The 20,638-nt window shown below is 37.8% G+C and overlaps 2 protein-coding genes across 3 annotated transcripts in view; one reads left to right on the top strand and one right to left on the bottom strand.

Moving 5' to 3' along the window:
- LOC132547268 (set1/Ash2 histone methyltransferase complex subunit ASH2-like) overlaps window positions 1–20,638 on the top strand; it is a gene marked incomplete at its 5' end in the record, with an annotated part of 48,890 nt that overhangs the window by 7,178 nt on the left and 21,074 nt on the right. The window lies entirely within an intron of this gene.
- Window positions 557–20,491, bottom strand: LOC132547259 (nucleolar protein dao-5-like). Of its 2 annotated transcripts, XM_060211024.1 has the most exons (10): window positions 18,973–20,491; window positions 11,499–11,676; window positions 5,097–5,254; window positions 4,885–4,981; window positions 3,965–4,069; window positions 2,990–3,296; window positions 1,412–1,482; window positions 1,317–1,356; window positions 1,036–1,076; window positions 557–656 (listed from the first exon to the last, which is right to left on the bottom strand). In XM_060211024.1, exons 1-10 carry the CDS (start codon window positions 19,632–19,634, stop codon window positions 639–641), a joined length of 1,677 nt encoding a protein of 558 aa, XP_060067007.1. In that variant the 5' UTR covers window positions 19,635–20,491; the 3' UTR covers window positions 557–638. The 2 variants fall into 2 exon arrangements, with proteins under 2 accessions (XP_060067007.1, XP_060067006.1); XM_060211023.1 differs by lacking the exon at window positions 1,317–1,356 and having other exon boundaries at window positions 1,387–1,482; window positions 18,973–20,489.

Here is a 20,638-nt window from a genome sequence, read left to right as displayed (position 1 = left end):
CTGTGTGGTGTGATTATAAAGACAAGTCTGTGTTATATTCTCACTGTGTGTGTGATTATAAAGACAAGTCTGTGTTATAATGTGTGGTGTGATTATACTTGTGTTATATTCACTGTGTGGTGTGATTATACAGACAAGTCTGTGTTATAATCTTCACTGTGTGGTGTGATTATACAGACAAGTCTGTGTTATATTCTCACTGTGTGGTGTGATTATACAGACAAGTCTGTGTTATATTCTCACTGTGTGGTGTGATTATACAGACAAGTCTGTGTTATATTCTCACTGTGTAGTGTGATTATACAGACAAGTCTGTGTTATATTCTCACTGTGTGGTGTGATTATACAGACAAGTCTGTGTTATATTCTCACTGTGTGGTGTGATTATACAGACAAGTCTGTGTTATATTCTCACTGTGTAGTGTGATTATACAGACAAGTCTGTGTTATATTCTCACTGTGTGGTGTGATTATACAGACAAGTCTGTGTTATATTCTTGACAGCAGTGTAAGGATATTTTGGCAGATGAGATATTTCAGCAAAATAACATCAATATAGAAGTTTCTGTCTACTGTAATAATCAATGTCTGGACAAGTAAATACAAAAATAGGTTTTCATTTTGTGTTACATCTCCTGTCACAAATCATCAGCTTTCTGAAAAAGAAGAATTGGTATATATAACGTTTTGTAAGCAGAATACTTCAGGTTCATATCGAGACAGAATTTTGAAATGTCCATTTTTGTGAAACATGTTCTTGATTATTTGTGATATTTTCAAGCAGCACACTGCTGGCCAGCTAGAATCTGAATATAGATTATCTCCCTTTCTTTGATCTCAGACACATTTTATTAAATTCACATATTTCATGTCAATATTAATTACTTCATTTCTGAAATCTTTTTTCAATTTAGATATATTTTATTGATAATGCAATATACATTGATATATTTAGAAAGCAGGCAATGTCTATATCAGTCTTCTCTAATTGTATTGATTGTTTTTTTGTAAATTACATTTTTACGCTTCACTGACCTCTTTATCGGGGGACTGTTTCTTGAGTCTTTCTGATAAAGCTGCAAAAGTGATATTGAAAGGAAAAGTTTAAAAAAATCAAGTGGTTGTGTTTTAATATTTCAAATAAGAATGTTAATGTGTAGAACTTATGAGCAAGTTATCAATGGAGATCAAGAATCAGATATGTATTGATTAATGGTTTTATGTGATAAGGATTTCCATCTAGTCATCATATGTATGGTTATGTCCCTGACAGGTTTGGAACTTGACTAACTTTTAGCAGGTATTGTGTAACTTACCTTTCATGAGTTGGTCGTCCCTGACAGGTTTAGGACTTGACTAACTTGTTGCAGGTATTGTGTAACTTACCTTTCATGAGTTGGTCATCCCTGACAGGTTTAGGACTGGGTTTAGGACTAACTCGTGGACTAACTTTTATCACCTCAACGGTGCTCTTTGGTCGCTCTGTAAAGGTAAAATATTGATAGATATAAGCTGTTGATCCATAGTAAGTAAATGCTGCTGTGTAGAGATCTGATAGAGATAGGGTATCTTTACTAGATACATGTTTTGTTTGTCCCCATCATCCTACATTCTGATTTGTCAAAATACTATGGTTATATGACAAATGCTATGGTAATATGACAGAAATGCTATGGTAATATGACAAATGCTATGGTAATATGACAGAAATGCTGTGGTAACATGACAGAAATGCTATGGTGATATGACAGGAATGCTATGGTAATATGACAGAAATGCTGTGGTAATAAGACAAATGCTATGGTAATATGACAGAAATGCTATGGTAATATGACAGAAATGCTATGGTAATAAGACAGAAATGCTATGGTGATATGACAGAAATGCTGTGGTAATATGACTGAAATGCTGTGGTAATGTGACAGAAATGCTATGGTAATAAGACAAATGCTATGGTGATATGACAGGAATGCTATGGTAATATGACAGAAATGCTATGGTAATATGACAGAAATGCTATGGTAATATGACAAATGCTGTGGTAATAAGACAGAAATGCTATGGTGATATGACAGAAATGCTGTGGTAATATGACTGAAATGCTGTGGTAATGTGACAGAAATGCTATGGTAATAAGACAAATGCTATGGTGATATGACAAGAATGCTATGGTAATATGACAGAAATGCTATGGTAATAAGACAAATGCTATGGTAATATGACAGAAATGCTATGGTAATATGACAGAAATGCTATGGTAATAAGACAGAAATGCTATGGTGATATGACAGAAATGCTGTGGTAATATGACTGAAATGCTGTGGTAATATGACTGAAATGCTGTGGTAATGTGACAGAAATGCTATGGTGATATGACAGGAATGCTATGGTAACATGACAGAAATGCTATGGTAACATGACAGAAATGCTATGGTGATATGACAGGAATGCTATGGTAACATGACAGAAATGCTATGGTGATATGACAGGAATGCTATGGTAACATGACAGAAATGCTATGGTAACATGACAGAAATGCTATGGTGCTATGACAGAAATACTGTGGTGATATGACAGAAATGCTATGGTAATATGACAGAAATGCTGTGGTAATATGTCAGAAATGCTGTGGTAATATGTCAGAAATGCTGTGTAATATGACTGAAATGCTATGATAATATTACAGAAATGCTATGGTAACATGACAGAAATGCTATGGTAATATGACAGAAATGCTATGGTTATATGACAGAAATGCTATGGTAATATGACAGAAATGTTATGATAATATGACAGAAATGCTATGGTAATATTACAGAAATGCTATGGTATTATTACAGAAATGTTATGATAATATGACAGAAATGCTATGGTAATATTACAGAAATGCTATGATTAAGGCTTTAAAAACTCAATGAAATTAACCTGGTTTAAAAAATAAAGAAAATGTGTCTGGATGTGTAATTTGTGTTGAAATGTTGCCACTTGCCTGTAGTTGGAGCCTCCTTTTCAGGACTGTGGACCAGCGTTGATCCTGTTGATCTGCGTTTGGCTGTGGGATCAATTTGTAAGAATATATTTCCAGAGGTGTCTATATTGGACTGTGACACAGGACTAGAGTCTATGGAACGAGTGTTTTTATCTACAGTGGGGCGTACAGCACTACTCTGTACCACTGATTTGTCCATTACAGATTCTAATAACTTTTGTTTCTCTTCCTTTGTCTTAGAATCATCAACTTCTTTCCCACTTATAAGAGGACTTGTTTCACCTTTCTCCTCAGTCTTTTCTTCAATCTGTGTAGAAATCAACAACTGATCACTGATATGTGTAAGATCATATTTGTCAAGAGTTTCAATGAAGAAATAAAAATCTACTTCAAATATAGAAAGGACATTTATAACCAAGTATTTAGATCTTAACCCTCTATAGTAACAGGAATGGGGGTGGAGCTTAACCCTCTATAGTAACAGGAATGGGGGTGGAGCTTAACCCTCTATAGTAACAGGAATGGGGGTGGAGCTTAACCCTCTCTAGTAACAGGAATGGGGGTGGAGCTTAACCCTCTATAGTAACAGGAATGAGGTTGGGGCTATACTCTCTATAATAACAGGTTTAGTGGTGGAGCTAAACTTTCTATAACATCAGAAATGGGGATGGAAGTGTACTTTTTATAATAACAGTTTTGGGGGTGGAGCTAAACATTCTGTAGTAACAGGTATTGGGGGTGGAGCTAAATTTCCATAATAACAGATATGGGGGCGGAGTTCAACTTTCTATATACTTGCTATAGTATCAGGTATTGGGCAGAATTACACTTACCATAATAACAGATTTTGGGCAGAGCTATAATTTCCGTAGTAACAGTTCTGTAGCTGAAGTTAAATTTTCCATAGAAATAGGATTGAAACAGAGCTGAACTTTCCATAGTTACTTAGAGGTTTTAAGGCAGAGCTATACGTACCATACTGACAGGTTTTGGGGCGGGGCTATTTGTTGCCCTGGCCCGGCGCCCCCCAACAGCCTGTGAAGTTCTGTTTCTTGTCTTTGGTGCACTTGCTTTGGTGAACTGGAAATAAGGATATATAGATTAAATCAAATAAATTTCTGAAGTGGAAAATAAGCAAGTTTTCTATCAAATCTGAAAGATATAGGTATGGACAGCTGCATACAATATATAAAATGGAGTACCCAGGGAAAACCCATGTCGCTGGGCAGGAGGCTCCATACTTTTTCATGTACATGCGTTATCACTGTGCCACCCAACCACTCATAACATATGATCTATATGTAGACTTAAGACTGAATGTAATGCTGCATATTAATATGTCATCGCTAACTTTTGCTGGTTTTTACATGGTATTCAAAGTGCAGGAGATTAAAATGAAACACTGGCATTTCTTAACAGCCAAACATGTTAGTGTTTCAAAAGATGATGATATCATTATCGACATATTTTTAAATGTCCCAAACAGGCCAGAAAGTTTGGATTATATCGTCTATAATTATTGCTGATAAATTATTACACCCTTCTTGTGTCAGTTTTGCATACCTGATAATTTCAACAATCAATGATGACGGCTTTGCAGAATCTTAAAATTTGCAAGAGAAAAAATCTTTGAATCCTATAACTGTGTGATGTAACCCACCCCCACCCCCATCCCCCACCCCCATCCACATCCCCCAACACCATCCCCCACCCCATCCCCCACCCCATCCCCCACCCCATCCCCCATCCCCACCCCCTATCCCCCCCATACTTTAAACCTTTCACTTCTCAGTAATGTACACATTTTGTGGGTTATTATATTAATTGATAGCTGTGAATTGATTTGATTTATTTAAAGATCTTTATGAAAGAATTCAATATAGTACATTACTTACTGATTTAAGAACCTCACTCTGACGTTTGATGACAGCAAATTCATCATCCTCGTCATCACTTGCAATGACCACATCAGGATTGTCTGGGTACAGCCGACTAAGGATAGAAAATATGAAAGTGGACAGAATAAGCATATATATATATATAAGAAGATTTGAGATATCTTGTACAAGGGAAAGAAATCTACAGTGTTTAGTACTTTAACACATACTCTTTACTAGGTTTGGGGCTCACTGCAGGTGACTTTGCTGGTTTGGGGCTCACAGTGGGGGATGTTTTTGTTGAAGATGGTGATTGGTTACTTTCTTCTTGACCCACTTCCTCTCCTTCATCTTCCTCGATGGTCACTTTGGGTTTAGGAGTTCTGCCCTGAAGTGGAGAATTACCATCAGTAAACTATGGAAATGAAAGTTTTCAGTAATGAGGATTTTATAAGTGGAGAATTTCAGCTTTAAAGATTTGTAAGAGGATACATTTATTAAAAAGGAAATACCTGGTATAATGTCTAAGTTAAGAAATACAATGTGATATGGATCATGTTAAAGGATGTAGATGATAAATCATCTGTGAAGGGTGACCAATATTTCCATGAATGTGTGTTTATATACATGTGCAAGCTTTCATTCATACTAGGATATTACAACAAATTTGATTGGTTAGATATAATGCTGAATTATTATAATAACAAATCTGATTGGTTAAAAACTTGGAATTTCTGTGAGTAATATTACACAGAATGATTATCATAAGAAGGACATAACCATGACTTAAGGGCCTATTTATTATTGACCCTGAATAATTCTCTGAAGTGTTCTTTATTTACTGTGGCCTCAGCTGTAAACAAAACAAAAATGCCATTGAGAAACAGGTTAGTCAGTACACTGGAGGTAGATTCTTTAGCCTGAGACATATTATTAACATCCTCTACCTGTCCTTGTACGTGTATTCTGATGTACATTATAACATCTTGGTACAAAATTTTAAAAACTTTTGTCACTCTCATTTCAAATGTATTTTCAGTCTGTTGAAAATAAATGAAAAGTAACATTCTGTTGTAGGACTGGTTTTCAATATGAAACTTCAACGTTGACTTCAGTAAACTTTGTATATCCCTGTCCTCTGCCTTGGCTAAGCTGGGCTTTTTAAAATAGAAAGAATGTTATTTGTTAAATCAGCCTTTTATATAGATTTTTAAAATTTCAATACAGTTTTTCTTGGAAACAGTCTGTTTTTTGGTGTATAAATGTATTTTTACAATGAACTATTAAAAAGCGTACAATCCCCTTGTATCAGGTATTTTCTGCAACTTTACAGATTAATATCTCTGTAGGTAGTGTCAGGTACCCTCCTCAACTTATACAGAATAATATCTCTGTAGGTAGTGTCAGGTACCCTCCTTGACTTATACAGATTAATATCTCTGTAGGTAGTGTCAGGTACCCTCCTTGACTTATACAGAATAATATCTCTGTAGGTAGTGTCAGGTACCCTCCTTGACTTATACAGAATAATATCTCTGTAGGTAGTATCAGGTACCCTCCTTGACTTATACAGATTAATATCTCTGTAGGTAGTATCAGGTACCCTCCTTGACTTATACAGATTAATTAATATCTCTGAAGTCTTACAGGGACTCAATTATGAAATAATGAGGTGGTGATGACTAGAATATGTTTGTATAGTGTACTCTGTGTTTGGTGTGAGACACTGTGATAGTTTGTGATAAATGTGTAGCACACAATTTAGCCAGTATGGTTTATCCCTCGTGCTCATTCAATGGGAGATTGATCAACAAAACCTCCTGCTATACACACATACAGGTGTTTTGTCTAGACATTGAGAAACTACCAGCAATGATAAATGAATTCAAGTCATTATAAATCATAGTCTTACCTTACTAAAGAATGACCCCATTGAAAGTTTCAAACTGATCTATTTGCGGTGGTATGTGATCGTATTTATGAACTAGATCCGGAACTTCCTGTTCACACAGAGTGTTGTGACTTGTGACTGTACACACCTGACACATCAATCTCCCCCTGCCTAGTCAACAGGTACACTCCTATCAAAGCAAGGGCTATATCTACTTATACACAGGCCTGTCAGCTCTTACACTTCATATTTAAAATACTTTGGAATCTCAATGAATTACTTACACATTGTAAATCATGTACAGGGATTATTACTGATATAGGAAGTAAACTCAGACAGAAAACACTAGACTGTAATTTACATCGGTGTAGAAGGGACAGAAACCACCATTCAAGTTATATTAGTGTGGTAGGGGACAGAAACCACAAGTCTAGTTACATTGGTGTAGAAGGGACAGAAACCACCAGTCAAGTTATATTAGTGTGGTAGGGGACAGAAACCACAAGTCTAGTTACATTGGTGTGGTAGGGGACAGAAACCACCAGTCAAGTTACATTGGTGTGGTAAGGGACAGAAACCACTAGTCAAGTTATATTAGTGTGGTAGGGGAAAGAAACCACAAGTCAAGTTATATTTGTGTGGTAGGGGACAGAAACCACCAGTCAAGTTATATTGGTGTGGTAGGGGACAGAAACCACCAGTCAAGTTACATTAGTGTGGTAGGGGACAGAAACCACCAGTCAAGTTATATTGGTGTGGTAGGGGACAGAAACCACCAGTCAAGTTATATTGGTGTGGTAGGGGACAGAAACCACCAGTCAAGTTACATTGTCATGGTAGGGGACAGAAACCACCAGTCAAGTTATATTGGTGTGGTAGGGGACAGAAACCACCAGTCAAGTTATATTGGTGTGGTAGGGGACAGAAACCACCAGTCAAGTTATATTGGTGTGGCAGGGGACAGAAACCACCAGTCAAGTTACATTGGTGTGGTAGGGGACAGAAACCACCAGTCAAGTTATATTGGTGTGGTAGGGGACAGAAACCACCAGTCAAGTTACATTGTCATGGTAGGGGACAGAAACCACCAGTCAAGTTACATTAGTGTGGTAGGGGACAGAAACAGTTTCTGCATAGCAGCACATGTCCAACATCTAAGATCTACACACACTGTTTTACCTGAGATGGTGCAAGTCCTGATTGTAATATAGAAAGAACCCTGAAGATGGTGTTAGCTTTACAGATATATATAAAGGTTACACTGTTATTGTACTGGTGACCTGTGCTATATATATTGACACATGTTGTTTATTTGTCATGTGCTATATTTATTTACAGAGCACCTGTTTGTTATCAACAGGTAGCTATGATGTGAAATTACATCACATCACATGCCTTTATATCCCCCTCCGCTACTTACTGGTGGTATATATAAACCGGTAAGCCATACAGCTGTTTTTCTGATAGCAACCCACTGCAGTCATTTTTGTAGGATATTTTCTGGTGAGGCCAGATCACCAATTCCATAATTTTGTCCCAATACTTATGAGAGATAGAGTGTTTTCAACATCTGTACAAGTCCCAATACTTATGAGAGATAGTGTTCTCAACATCTGAGCAAGTCCCAATACTTATGAGAGATAGTGTTCTCAAAATCTGTACAAGTCCCAATACTTATGAGAGATAGAGTTCTCAAAATCTGTACAAGTCCCAATACTTATGAGAGATAGAGTGTTCTCAACATCTGTACAAGTCCCAATACTTATGAGAGATAGTGTTCTCAACATCTGTACAAGTCCCAATACTTATGAGAGATAGTGTTCTCAACATCTGTACAAGTCCCAATACTTATGAGAGATAGTGTTCTCAACATCTGAGCAAGTCCCAATACTTATGAGAGATAGTGTTCTCGACATCTGTACAAGTCCCAATACTTATGAGAGATAGAGTGTTCTCAACATCTGTACAAGTCCCAATACTTATGAGAGATAGAGTGTTCTCAACATCTGTACAAGTCCCAATACTTATGAGAGATAGTGTTCTCAACATCTGTACAAGTCCCAATACTTATGAGAGATAGTGTTCTCAACATCTGTACAAGTCCCAATACTTATGAGAGATAGTGTTCTCAACATCTGTACAAGTCCCAATACTTATGAGAGATAGAGTGTTCTCAACATCTGTACAAGTCCCAATACTTATGAGAGAGAGTGTTCTCAACATCTGTACAAGTCCCAATACTTATGAGAGACAGAGTGTTCTCAACATCTGAGCAAGTCCCAATACTTATGAGAGATAGTGTTCTCAACATCTGTACAAGTCGCAATACTTATGAGATACTGAGTGTTTTCAACATCTGAGCAAGTCCCAATACTTATGAGATATTTAGTGTTCTCAAAATGTGGTGTAATGTGCTGCCTTGTTAGGAATGTGGCTGTGGTATACCTGACGGTCCAGTGTATCAGACCCAGAAGCAATGATAGAACCATCTGTCTGGTATATCACAGTCCATTAGCTCGGCTAATGACCACAAACAAGGCCATGATACTACAAACAAGGTAACACACCATGTAATCTTTACATGTCTGTACTGTTACACTTCTTACAACAGGCCATACCACCTGTTCCTTGGGGGAACCAACAGGCACTATCAGCCCAGCCAGGACTAGGAGGAAGTGCTTTACATTGTCATCAGACAAAACAACCAATACAACCGGAACAACCATTCATGTGAAATTAGACTACATTTCCATGGTGGCAAGATGGCTGAGATTTTTTCACTTGTCATCACAGGCACTGCCCACTATTTGGAGGCAAACCACTTCGCAACTTGCAGCATATCCTTCTAGGTGTCCTTATATGGCAATCTGTTACCTATATTCTATAGCATTAATTACCTGCCAGCTGAGGCAACAAGTCCCAGATACATGTGTGATTTTCTTCAGTTTTCTGGGTATATAACTATTCAGAGTTCTTAATTTTCATAATGTTTTTTGCTATTTATTTATCAGTATTATAGGGCTGTTGTCACAAGTATTCATGGCTTACAGTAGCTGTCTACCTACAATGTTAGGTCTATACATTAACACTAAGTTCAATTCCATTTTCCTAATTTCATAACATTACGGGGTGGTACTGTATCAGCAGCTTAGCCTCTTATGTTACGTCTGATGATCTATGGATCTAAACATCAACACTTTGACTAAGTTTTCTTCACTGCTGAACTACTAATGGATCACATTCTTGCTAAGTAACAGTAAAATTTTCAGCTTTTCAGGGCATTGATGTTTTGCCAAACATTTATCAGCAAGTCTTATTGGTGGGCGAGTGACCTCAGATTATATCTTCACGGTTGCTCGTCTCTGACCTCCAACAGTGATGGGAAAACAAAATACATTTAATCAGTATACCACTCACACTTTGATATTACCTGTAGTTTAGATATCACAGAACACTTCAGACACAACAATCTCTTTGTTATTGATGTACTTTCACTTTGTTATCATTTTACATTGACCTTTATTGTGTTATGTAATATTCTTTTTCTTTTTTCATCTTGATCCTCCTTCCCAAGTGAATTGTTTCTAAACTATCATTACTCACACTTTTGCAGATCTCCTATGTGCTTAGTAAGACATTGTTAACAGAGTACTGTCTACAGATCTACATTATATTCAGTGTGACATTGACTACAGAGTACTGTCTACAGATCTACATTATATTCAGTGTGACATTGACTACAGAGAACTGTCTACAGATCTACATTATATTCAGTGTGACATTGACTACAGAGAACTGTCTACAGATCTACATTATATTCAGTGTGACATTGACTACAGAGAACTGTCTACAGATCTACATTATATTCAGTGTGACATTGACTACAGAGTACTGTCTACAGATCTACATTATATTCAGTGTGACATTGACTACAGAGAACTGTCTACAGATCTACATCATATTCAGTGTGACATTGACTACAGAGTACTGTCTACAGATCTACATTGTATTCAGTGTGACATTGACTACAGAGAACTGTCTACAGATCTACATTATATTCAGTGTGACATTGACTACAGAGAACTGTCTACAGATCTACATTATATTCAGTGTGACATTGACTACAGAGAACTGTCTACAGATCTACATAGTATTCAGTGTGACATTGACTACAGAGAACTGTCTACAGATCTACATTATATTCAGTGTGACATTGACACTACAGAGAACTGTCTACAGATCTACATTATATTCAGTGTGACATTGACTACAGAGAACTGTCTACAGATCTACATTATATTCAGTGTGACATTGACTACAGAGAACTGTCTACAGTTATTTAACACCATGGAGAGATAATTATAAAACCATACATGTGGAGATATTAGTAAAGATATGACCTCAGATATTGACAAACCTCAGACTGATTGTGTGATGATTTGGATCTGACTTAGAACATTTTAGGGTTTAGATTCCTGAGATCTTTCCCAGATTATAAACAATCTATTGATTTATCTTTTGAAGTTTTTTTATAACATGACCTTTTACAAGCAATCTGTTTGATTTAATATTGAAAATGCTTTTTCATGGATAGAAATCTGTTTCCTTACTGTGATTGTTTATATGATAATGTCGCTATTCAGCAGTTTAACTCATCTGAAATACATTCAATATATACAACATGTTTCTGAAGGCTGAACAGTGTGACAGGAAGGACTTTTTTCAGTGTTGCTGTACCTACCATACCAATGAGAATTCCCTTATTTTCAAACACCTTGAAGGCATCGCTCTCAGGTCGTTTCTTCAACACTTGACCCCTGACCTCATTTGAGGTGGGACTAGCAGGCTTTTCTTCGAAAGCTTTAATCCTGTTTCTAACAGATACATCCTTTTCTTCAGAGGCTTCCCGGTCATGTGTTCTACAACAACACAAACAATTCTTTTTTTGAATACTGTATTATAGTCAAGTAACACTCTTTAGCAAAGTAACACTCTTAAGCAAAGTAACATTCTTCAACATTTTAATATTCTTTGGCAAAGTAACATTCTTCAACATTTTAATATTCTTTAGCAAAGTAAAATTCTTTACCACGGTAATATTTTTCATAAAGTAATACTTTTTAATATTGTAACATTCTTCAAAAAAGTAACATTCCTTGTCATGTAACATTCTTTAGCAAAGTAACATTCTTTACCATGGTAACATTCTTCAGCAAAGTAACATTCTTTACCATGGTAACATTCTTTCATATTGTATCATTGCACAGTAACAATGACAGTTAATAAAGAGCATAATAGATGTTTTATTTAAATGTTTAGAAATCCTCTGTTCACAGTCTACCTACATATGTAGTATTCTGCTTTGATTATACACAGTGAAACAGTGATACAGAGATGTACTGGAGACTACAGGTATATCTGTCGACTCACAACTTCCTTCCTCCCTATCAAGTTCCATGATTCATGCTTATTTTTCCTGGGGTTGTAAATTGTACTGCTAGGGTGTTGTTTATAGTATATAGGATAACAAGCAGTTTACTGTACATATCACAGACAAATATCCATTGTTTATAGTATATAGGATAACAAGCAGTTTACTGTACATATCACAGACAAATATCCATTGTTTATAGTATATAGGATAACAAGCAGTTTACTGTACACAGACAAATATCCATTGTTTATAGTATATAGGATAACAAGCAGTTTACTGTACATATCACAGACAAATATCCATTGTTTATAGTATATAGGATAACAAGCAGTTTACTGTACACAGACAAATATCCATTGTTTATAGTATATAGGATAACAAGCAGTTTACTGTACATATCACAGACAAATATCCATTGTTTATAGTATATAGGATAACAAGCAGTTTACTGTACATATCACAGACAAATATCCATCGTTTAGTACATCAATGGGACACCTCAACATTTTAATTTCTAGGCATATAGGATAACAAGCAGTTTACTGTACATATCACAGACAAATATCCATTGTTTATAGTATATAGGATAACAAGCAGTTTACTGTACATATCACAGACAAATATCCATTGTTTATAGTATATAGGATAACAAGCAGTTTACTGTACATATCACAGACAAATATCCATTGTTTATAGTATATAGGATAACAAGCAGTTTACTGTACATATCACAGACAAATATCCATCGTTTATAGTATATAGGATAACAAGCAGTTTACTGTACATATCACAGACAAATATCCAGAGTTACAGAAATTAGTAGAATAGTAAGATACTGGCAGGTTTATAAAACCTGTCTAATATATAGAAATCATTTCAAACATTACTTGAAAAATATGGATGATAGAATGTTCTAAAGGTGTTCTACAGTATCCTTCTATCAGACCAAGAGAACAGCTTATACCAATGAACCAAATAAAATGTCCTTTATGTCAGAGAGTACATCTCAATCGGTAGTAATTTCAGTGCTTTTGAGGTTAACTGACAAGACATCAATTTTTTTATAAGAAATGGATACAGAACCCATGTTTCTTAATGTCATGTCAATGTAACTAGGGTAATTATAGACAGGTGATAGACAGTAGACTATAGGCAGGTGATAGACAGTAGACTATAGCCAGGTGATAGACAGTAGACTATAGGCAGGTGATAGACAGTAGACTATAGACAGGTGATAGTCAGTAGACTATAGTCAGGTGATAGACAGTAGACTATAGCTAGGTGATAGACAGTAGATTATAGACAGGTGATAGACAGTAGACAGGTGATAGACAGTAGACTGTAGACAGGTGATAGACAGTAGACTATAGCCAGGTGATAGACAGTAGACTATAGCCAGGTGATAGACAGTAGATTATAGACAGGTGATAGACAGTAGACTGTAGACAGGTGATAGACAGTAGACTGTAGACAGGTGATAGACAGTAGACAGGTGATAGACAGTAGACTATAGACAGGTGATAGACAGTAGACTATAGACAGGTGATAGTCAGTAGACTATAGCCAGGTGATAGACAGTAGACTGTAGACAGGTGATAGTCAGTAGATTATAGACAGGTGATAGACAGTAGACAGGTGATAGTCAGTAGACTATAGACAGGTGATAGACGGTAGACTATAGCCAGGTGATAGACAGTAGACAATAGCCAGGTGATAGACAGTAGACAGGTGATAGTCAGTAGACTATAGACAGGTGATAGACGGTAGACTATAGCCAGGTGATAGACAGTAGACAATAGCCAGGTGATAGACAGTAGACAGGTGATAGTCACAGGTGATAGACAGTAGACTATAGCCAGGTGATAGACAGTAGACTATAGACAGGTGATAAACAGTAGACTATAGACAGGTGATAGACAGTAGACTATAGCCAGGTGATAGACAGTAGACTGTAGACAGGTGATAGACAGTAGACTGTAGACAGGTGATAGACAGTAGACAGGTGATAGTCAGTAGACTATAGACAGGTGATAGACAGTAGACTTTAGACAGGTAATAGTCAGTAGATTATAGCTAGGTGATAGACAGTAGACAGGTGATAGTCAGTAGACTATAGCCAGGTGATAGACAGTAGACTGTAGACAGGTGATAGTCAGTAGATTATAGACAGGTGATAGACAGTAGACAGGTGATAGTCAGTAGACTATAGACAGGTGATAGACGGTAGACTATAGCCAGGTGATAGACAGTAGACAATAGCCAGGTGATAGACAGTAGACAGGTGATAGTCAGTAGACTATAGACAGGTGATAGACAGTAGACTATAGCCAGGTGATAGACAGTAGACAATAGCCAGGTGATAGACAGTAGACAGGTGATAGTCACAGGTGATAGACAGTAGACTATAGCCAGGTGATAGTCAGTAGACTATAGACAGGTGATAGACAGTAGACTATAGACAGGTGATAGACAGTAGACTATAGACAGGTGATAGACAGTAGACTATAGACAGGTGATAGACAGTAGACTATAGCCAGGTGATAGACAGTAGACTGTAGACAGGTGATAGACAGTAGACTGTAGACAGGTGATAGACAGTAGACAGGTGATAGTCAGTAGACTATAGACAGGTGATAGACAGTAGACTTTAGACAGGTAATAGTCAGTAGATTATAGCTAGGTGATAGACAGTAGACAGGTGATAGTCAGTAGACTATAGACAGGTGATAGACAGTAGACTGTAGACAGGTGATAGACAGTAGACTATAGCCAGGTGATAGACAGTAGACTGTGGACAGGTGATAGACAGTAGACTGTAGACAGGTGATAGACAGTAGACAGGTGATAGTCAGTAGACTATAGCCAGGTGATAGACAGTAGACAGGTGATAGTCAGTAGACTATAGACAGGAGATAGACAATAGATTATAGACAGGAGATAGACAGTAGACAGGTGATAGTAGACTATAGACAGGTGATAGACAGTAGACTGTAGACAGGTGATAGACAGTAGACAGGTGATAGTCAGTAGACTATAGACAGGAGATAGACAGTAGACTATAGCCAGGTGATAGACAGTAGACAGGTGATAGACAGTAGACAGGTGATAGTCAGTAGACTATAGACAGGAGATAGACAGTAGACTATAGCCAGGTGATAGACAGTAGACTGTAGACAGGTGATAGACAGTAGACAGGTGATAGTCAGTAGACTATAGACAGGAGATAGACAGTAGACTATAGCCAGGTGATAGACAGTAGACTGTAGACAGGTGATAGATAGTAGACAGGTGATAGTCAGTAGACAGGTGATAGACAGTAGACTATAGACAGGAGATAGACAGTAGACAGGTGATAGTCAGTAGACTATAGACAGGAGATAGACAGTAGACTATAGACAGGAGATAGTCAGTAGACTATAGACAGGTGATAGACAGTAGACTATAGACAGGTGATAGACAGTAGACAGGAGATAGTCAGTAGACTATAGACAGGAGATAGACAGTAGACTAGATGGATGATTTTACATTATATAATATAAAACCTACCTCATTACCACAGGTTCATTAGTGGCATCAGATTCAAGACTAGGTCTGAAAGTAATGGTCATTGATTGTAAATTGATGTATTTTTATTGGTATTTTTCATGATGCTGGTTTTTCGAGATATATCATAATAACATCAAGGTATATCAGACGAAACTACAAATTAACATTGGTTAGTTTTTCTGTGAGCTACACATAGCAATGTTTTATACATGGCATTATATAAGAGACTCTATCTCTGCTGTCCGGGTAAGGAGATGCATCAATACATCTCAAGTATCTGTACTTACTCTAATCATATCTATTTGTGACCTTTTGTACTCATACTCAAAACTTTTAAAAGTCTCAATATTCACTTGCCACAAGGTCTGTCCACTACAAGATACTGCACAGTTTGGAAATCCCTTGTTTCAATTTCTATAAAAAGGTTTCTACATCATCATCATCCATGTAAATATTTTTAGTCATAATGATACATATTATGTCTCTCCTGCTCCAGCCACCTGGTTACCTTCCCTCCTCATTTGTCATATCCCTCTGTTCCTGACCATAAATATTCTCCATATCTTAAATCTGCTCAGTTCATCTTCCTTTTCATTTCTCCCTTCATTTCTTTTTTCTCCTCTCTTCAATACCTTCCTATACCATTTTCTCCAATCTTCTCCCATCCCTCCCCCTCTCTCTGTCTCACACCCTGTTCCCTTGTATTACTTCTCCCATCCCTCCCCCTCTCTCTGTCTCACACCCTGTTCCCTTGTATTACTTCTCCCATCCCTCTCCCTCTCTCTGTCTCACACCCTGTTCCCTTGTATTACTTCTCCCATCCCTCTCCCTCTCTCTGTCTCACACCCTGTTCCCTTGTATTACTTCTCCCATCCCTCTCCCTCTCTCTGTCTCACACCCTGTTCCCTTGTATTACTTCTCCCATCCCTCTCCCTCTCTCTGTCTCACACCCTGTTCCCTTGTATTACTTCTCCCATCCCTCCCCCTCTCTCTGTCTCACACCCTGTTCCCTTGTATTATTTCTCCCATCCCTCCCCCTCTCTCTGTCTCACACCCTGTTCCCTTGTGTTCCTTCTCCCATCCCTCTCCCTCTCTCTGTCTCACACCCTGTTCCCTTGTATTACTTCTCCCATCCCTCTCCCTCTCTCTGTCTCACACCCTGTTCCCTTGTGTTCCTTCTCCCATCCCTCCCCCTCTCCCTGTCTCACACCCTGTTCCCTTGTATTACTTCTCCCATCCCTCTCCCTCTCTCTGTCTCACACCCTGTTCCCTTGTATTACTTCTCCCATCCCTCTCCCTCTCTCTGTCTCACACCCCATTCCCTTGTATTACTTCTCCCATCCCTCTCCCTCTCTCTGTCTCACACCCTGTTCCCTTGTATTACTTCTCCCATCCCTTCCCCTCTCTCTGTCTCTCACCCGTTCCCTTGTATTACTTCTCCCATCCCTCCCCCTCTCTCTGTCTCACACCCGTTCCCTTGTATTACTTCTCCCATCCCTCTCCCTCTCTGTCTCACACCCTGTTCCCTTGTGTTCCTTCTCCCATCCCTCCCCCTCTCTCTGTCTCACACCCTGTTCCCTTGTGTTCCTTCTCCCATCCCTCTCCCTCTCTCTGTCTCACCCCTTCCCTATATTCCCACGAGGTATGTTTGTGATGAGAGATTTAGAGTAAATCATGATTTATCTTGGTATTAGTTAGCAGTCAGACCATGGACTGGAAGCAGGAAACAGGTACTTCTATATCAAAACTTAGATCTTTCTCCACATAAACTCACTGACCTCAAGTACCTGGAACTGATAAATGTAGGAAGGCTGGTACTCGCATAAGGCGATAAATCTAGATTTATGTTTACTAAGAACATTATTTTTCTAAACTCTTACTGAAGTAGTTGTGTTTTTTGTTTTTTTAGATAAATATAGATAGAAGTCTTTGTTCCCAAATAAATGATAAAAATAAACAAGCTAAGATTTCCCTATTGCCTTTTCACTTCTTTATATATAGTTTGCTTAAAAGAAGAATGTTACATCTGTAGTTTGACTTGTATAATGTTCACACATGAAAATTTGGATGAAAATCAGATCGGGTTGATAGGGGTTGTAATTACACATTATGAACGGCCTTGCTGTGAACAATTATAATAATAAGATGAAATTACTCTCGCTATCTGATTAACTTTTATCATCAAAGGAGAGTGTGACATAAACTTGATACAGCCTCATGACAAAGAAGCTAACTAGGAGGGCAGCGTTTGATGTCTGTTTTCATTTTGATTAGCTGGAAAATTCCTCTTTGAACCCTAAAATTTGTGTAGCCATTTTCTTCACCAGCACACTGTTACTTATTTCCTTCCAGAAACTTGGAATTGCACTGTTAACTGGTATACATACAGATTTTATCTATAAAGCACCTGCATATCACTTCCTGCACACATACACTTAAACACATGTATGTGAGGCCTGATGGCTAGTATAGGTTTACACTTATCTCAAAACAACTGCAGAAAATTTTATTTCTTTACTACTGGTTTAAAAGTTGATACTAATGCACTAATTTATAAACAAAAAAACTGCTGCATTCCGCCCTTTGGCAGGAGGCCATGCTGATTCAATAATACATCATAGGATTTTACAATGACTGTGTATAACACGTACCCTATTCAGTAAAAACATTGTGAAAATCTGGAGAATACTAAAGGTCGTTTGTAGGACATATTACTGTGCTATCTGATTTCTCTGATGCACCATTGTCAGTAAACTGGGATTTATTAGGCATGTCTACTATCAAACCTAACAGTATACATACTGCCCTAACACATCATAAAGTCTTTTTCTGTGGCAATGAGCTCAAATTGATCTTCATCTCTGTCCAACATCCGTTTTTACCATCCCTCTTTACCATCCCTTATTTTTGATATTTTCTTTCCATCCCATTTCTCCATCAGTTTTTCTATTATTGTCCCTCCATCCATTTTTCATCTCTTTTCCCATTCCAATCCCTCCATTTTTCCATTCTAAACTTGTATACACATGTGAAGTTTCAGAAATTATTGGAAATTAAAATGTTTCAGTTTACCCATTAATTACTGTTAATTATAGAAGTTGTCATTATGTACTTTGTATGAAATGTGATAGAGGAGAACAGATGGGAGGGATAATGATTTAAACACATTTGGTGTGGTAGTACTGATACTGTAATATATACAGGCTACACAATGTTATACACACACTGTACTTACTCCTCTTTTTGTTTATCATCCTCATCATTGAGAGGTTTCGCTTCCTCCCCACTCTGTCCTCCTCTCTGGTTATCTACAAGAGTCTGCCCATTGTCCTCTAATCCCTTGGCATCACTGGTCCGGCGTTTTTTACGACGACAACAACACTGAAATATAGCTACCATCAGGGACATGCTGACAAGTGCAGTTATAGTGCTTATGATGGTCACAACCATCTTCGACATGGACTTGTCTTTACGCCGCTTGCGGTCACCCACCTCCTGACTCAACGCCTCAGACTTAGCCAAGTCTAGGTCACTATCAGATCCAGTCAAACTGTTGTAAAACTTAGAGGAACTTTGTAGGGTTTTGATATGTGCTGGATCTCTGCTCTGTAAACTAGCATGAAACAGTGTGTGTTTTGACCGATGGACTACGGAAGGACTAGCCACTTCCTTGTCTGTATAAACAGTGAGGTGAAAATCACTCTGATGTTCTGGATGACTGACTCCTTTTGTAGCTGTCAGTTTGTGTAATAACGTTGATTGGGTGTTGTCATTATCACCTGGAGGATCAGCTAGCGGTGAAGTCTGAGGGTGGCCAGAACTCCCTGGGACCCAGGCAGCCCCTACACAGATCACAAGGAGGCACACACTAGGAACTCTATCACACATATTCACCATCCCTTCACTTAAAACACTGATAACTGGCTCCACTGGTACTAACTCAAATTTCTTTATGAAACCCGGACACTAGAACATGTAAGGAGATCATATGATCAGCTGTAGTAAATTCCAGCATAATATTTACTGTTTACTGAGTAATACATTCTTTGCCAGAATATTCCTGTCAAAAAGAGATACACATGAAGATCCAGTGTTTTCTTTGAGAAATAAATCCAAGGAAATCCACTGTACACAGTAATGAGGGTTTTCTATCGAATTAACACCTCAGCGTACCAGCACATCAGTACTCAGTCAGTGTTCGTAGCTGTAACATTTTTTTGAGTATATTCCAAGGAATTAGTGGAGGCTGTTGCTACCTGTGGATGGGAGCTTACATAAACAGGCCTGGGGTAAGGTCAGCCTCTATGTACCATCTCACACTGGCTCCACATACAAACATTGGTAGTGCTACACTATCCCTGCTCTGTGTATCCATGCTCACCTGAACAGTGCAACTTGTACACACCGCTGCTGTCTTTGTGGTAAAATATTTACACAGAACAATATCTGTTTATAGTTGGAATTCTTTAATCACTCGTATGTTGTCTGTATACATGACGCAGTCTAATTCTTAAATACTCCTGTTTAATTCACTACAGGCTGTGTAAGCCTAGTGTGTCTGGAATTAGGCAATGTTAGTGTACTGTTTAAGTCACTACAGGCTGTGTAAGCCTAGTGTGTCTGGAATTAGGCAATGTTAGTGTACTGTTTAAGTCACTACAGGCTGTGTAAGCCTAGTGTGTCTGGAATTAGGCAATGTTAGTGTACTGTTTAAGTCACTACAGGCTGTGTAAGCCTAGTGTGTCTGGAATTAGGCAATGTTAGTGTACTGTTTAAGTCACTACAGGCTGTGTAAGCCTAGTGTGTCTGGAATTAGGCAATGTTAGTGTACTGTATACTTTACTCCACACTGTAAAGGCCTTGTGTACTCTATAGTTCAGTCAATGTGGCAGATTGGGTAT

This window comes from Ylistrum balloti, unplaced genomic scaffold (assembly GCF_031769215.1).
Source record: "Ylistrum balloti isolate Yb309-2 unplaced genomic scaffold, AGI_CSIRO_Ybal_v1 Utg369944, whole genome shotgun sequence".
NCBI classification, from domain to species: domain Eukaryota; kingdom Metazoa; phylum Mollusca; class Bivalvia; order Pectinida; family Pectinidae; genus Ylistrum; species Ylistrum balloti.
This window is presented reverse-complemented; position numbering and strand designations above follow the sequence as displayed.

What these genes read in the sequence shown, in the direction of transcription:
- LOC132547259 (XM_060211024.1), bottom strand. Translation starts at nt 19,634, where the DNA reads ATGGTGAATATGTGTGATAGAGTTCCTAGTGTGTGCCTCCTTGTGATC. An exon ending in AGCCCCAAACCTAGTAAAGA is followed by an intron (nt 4,982 to 5,096) that starts GTATGTGTTAAA and finishes TTCTATCCTTAG; the next exon opens with TCGGCTGTACCCAGACAATC. An exon ending in CCCCAAAACCTGTCAGTATG is followed by an intron (nt 3,297 to 3,964) that starts GTACGTATAGCT and finishes ATTTCTACACAG; the next exon opens with ATTGAAGAAAAGACTGAGGA.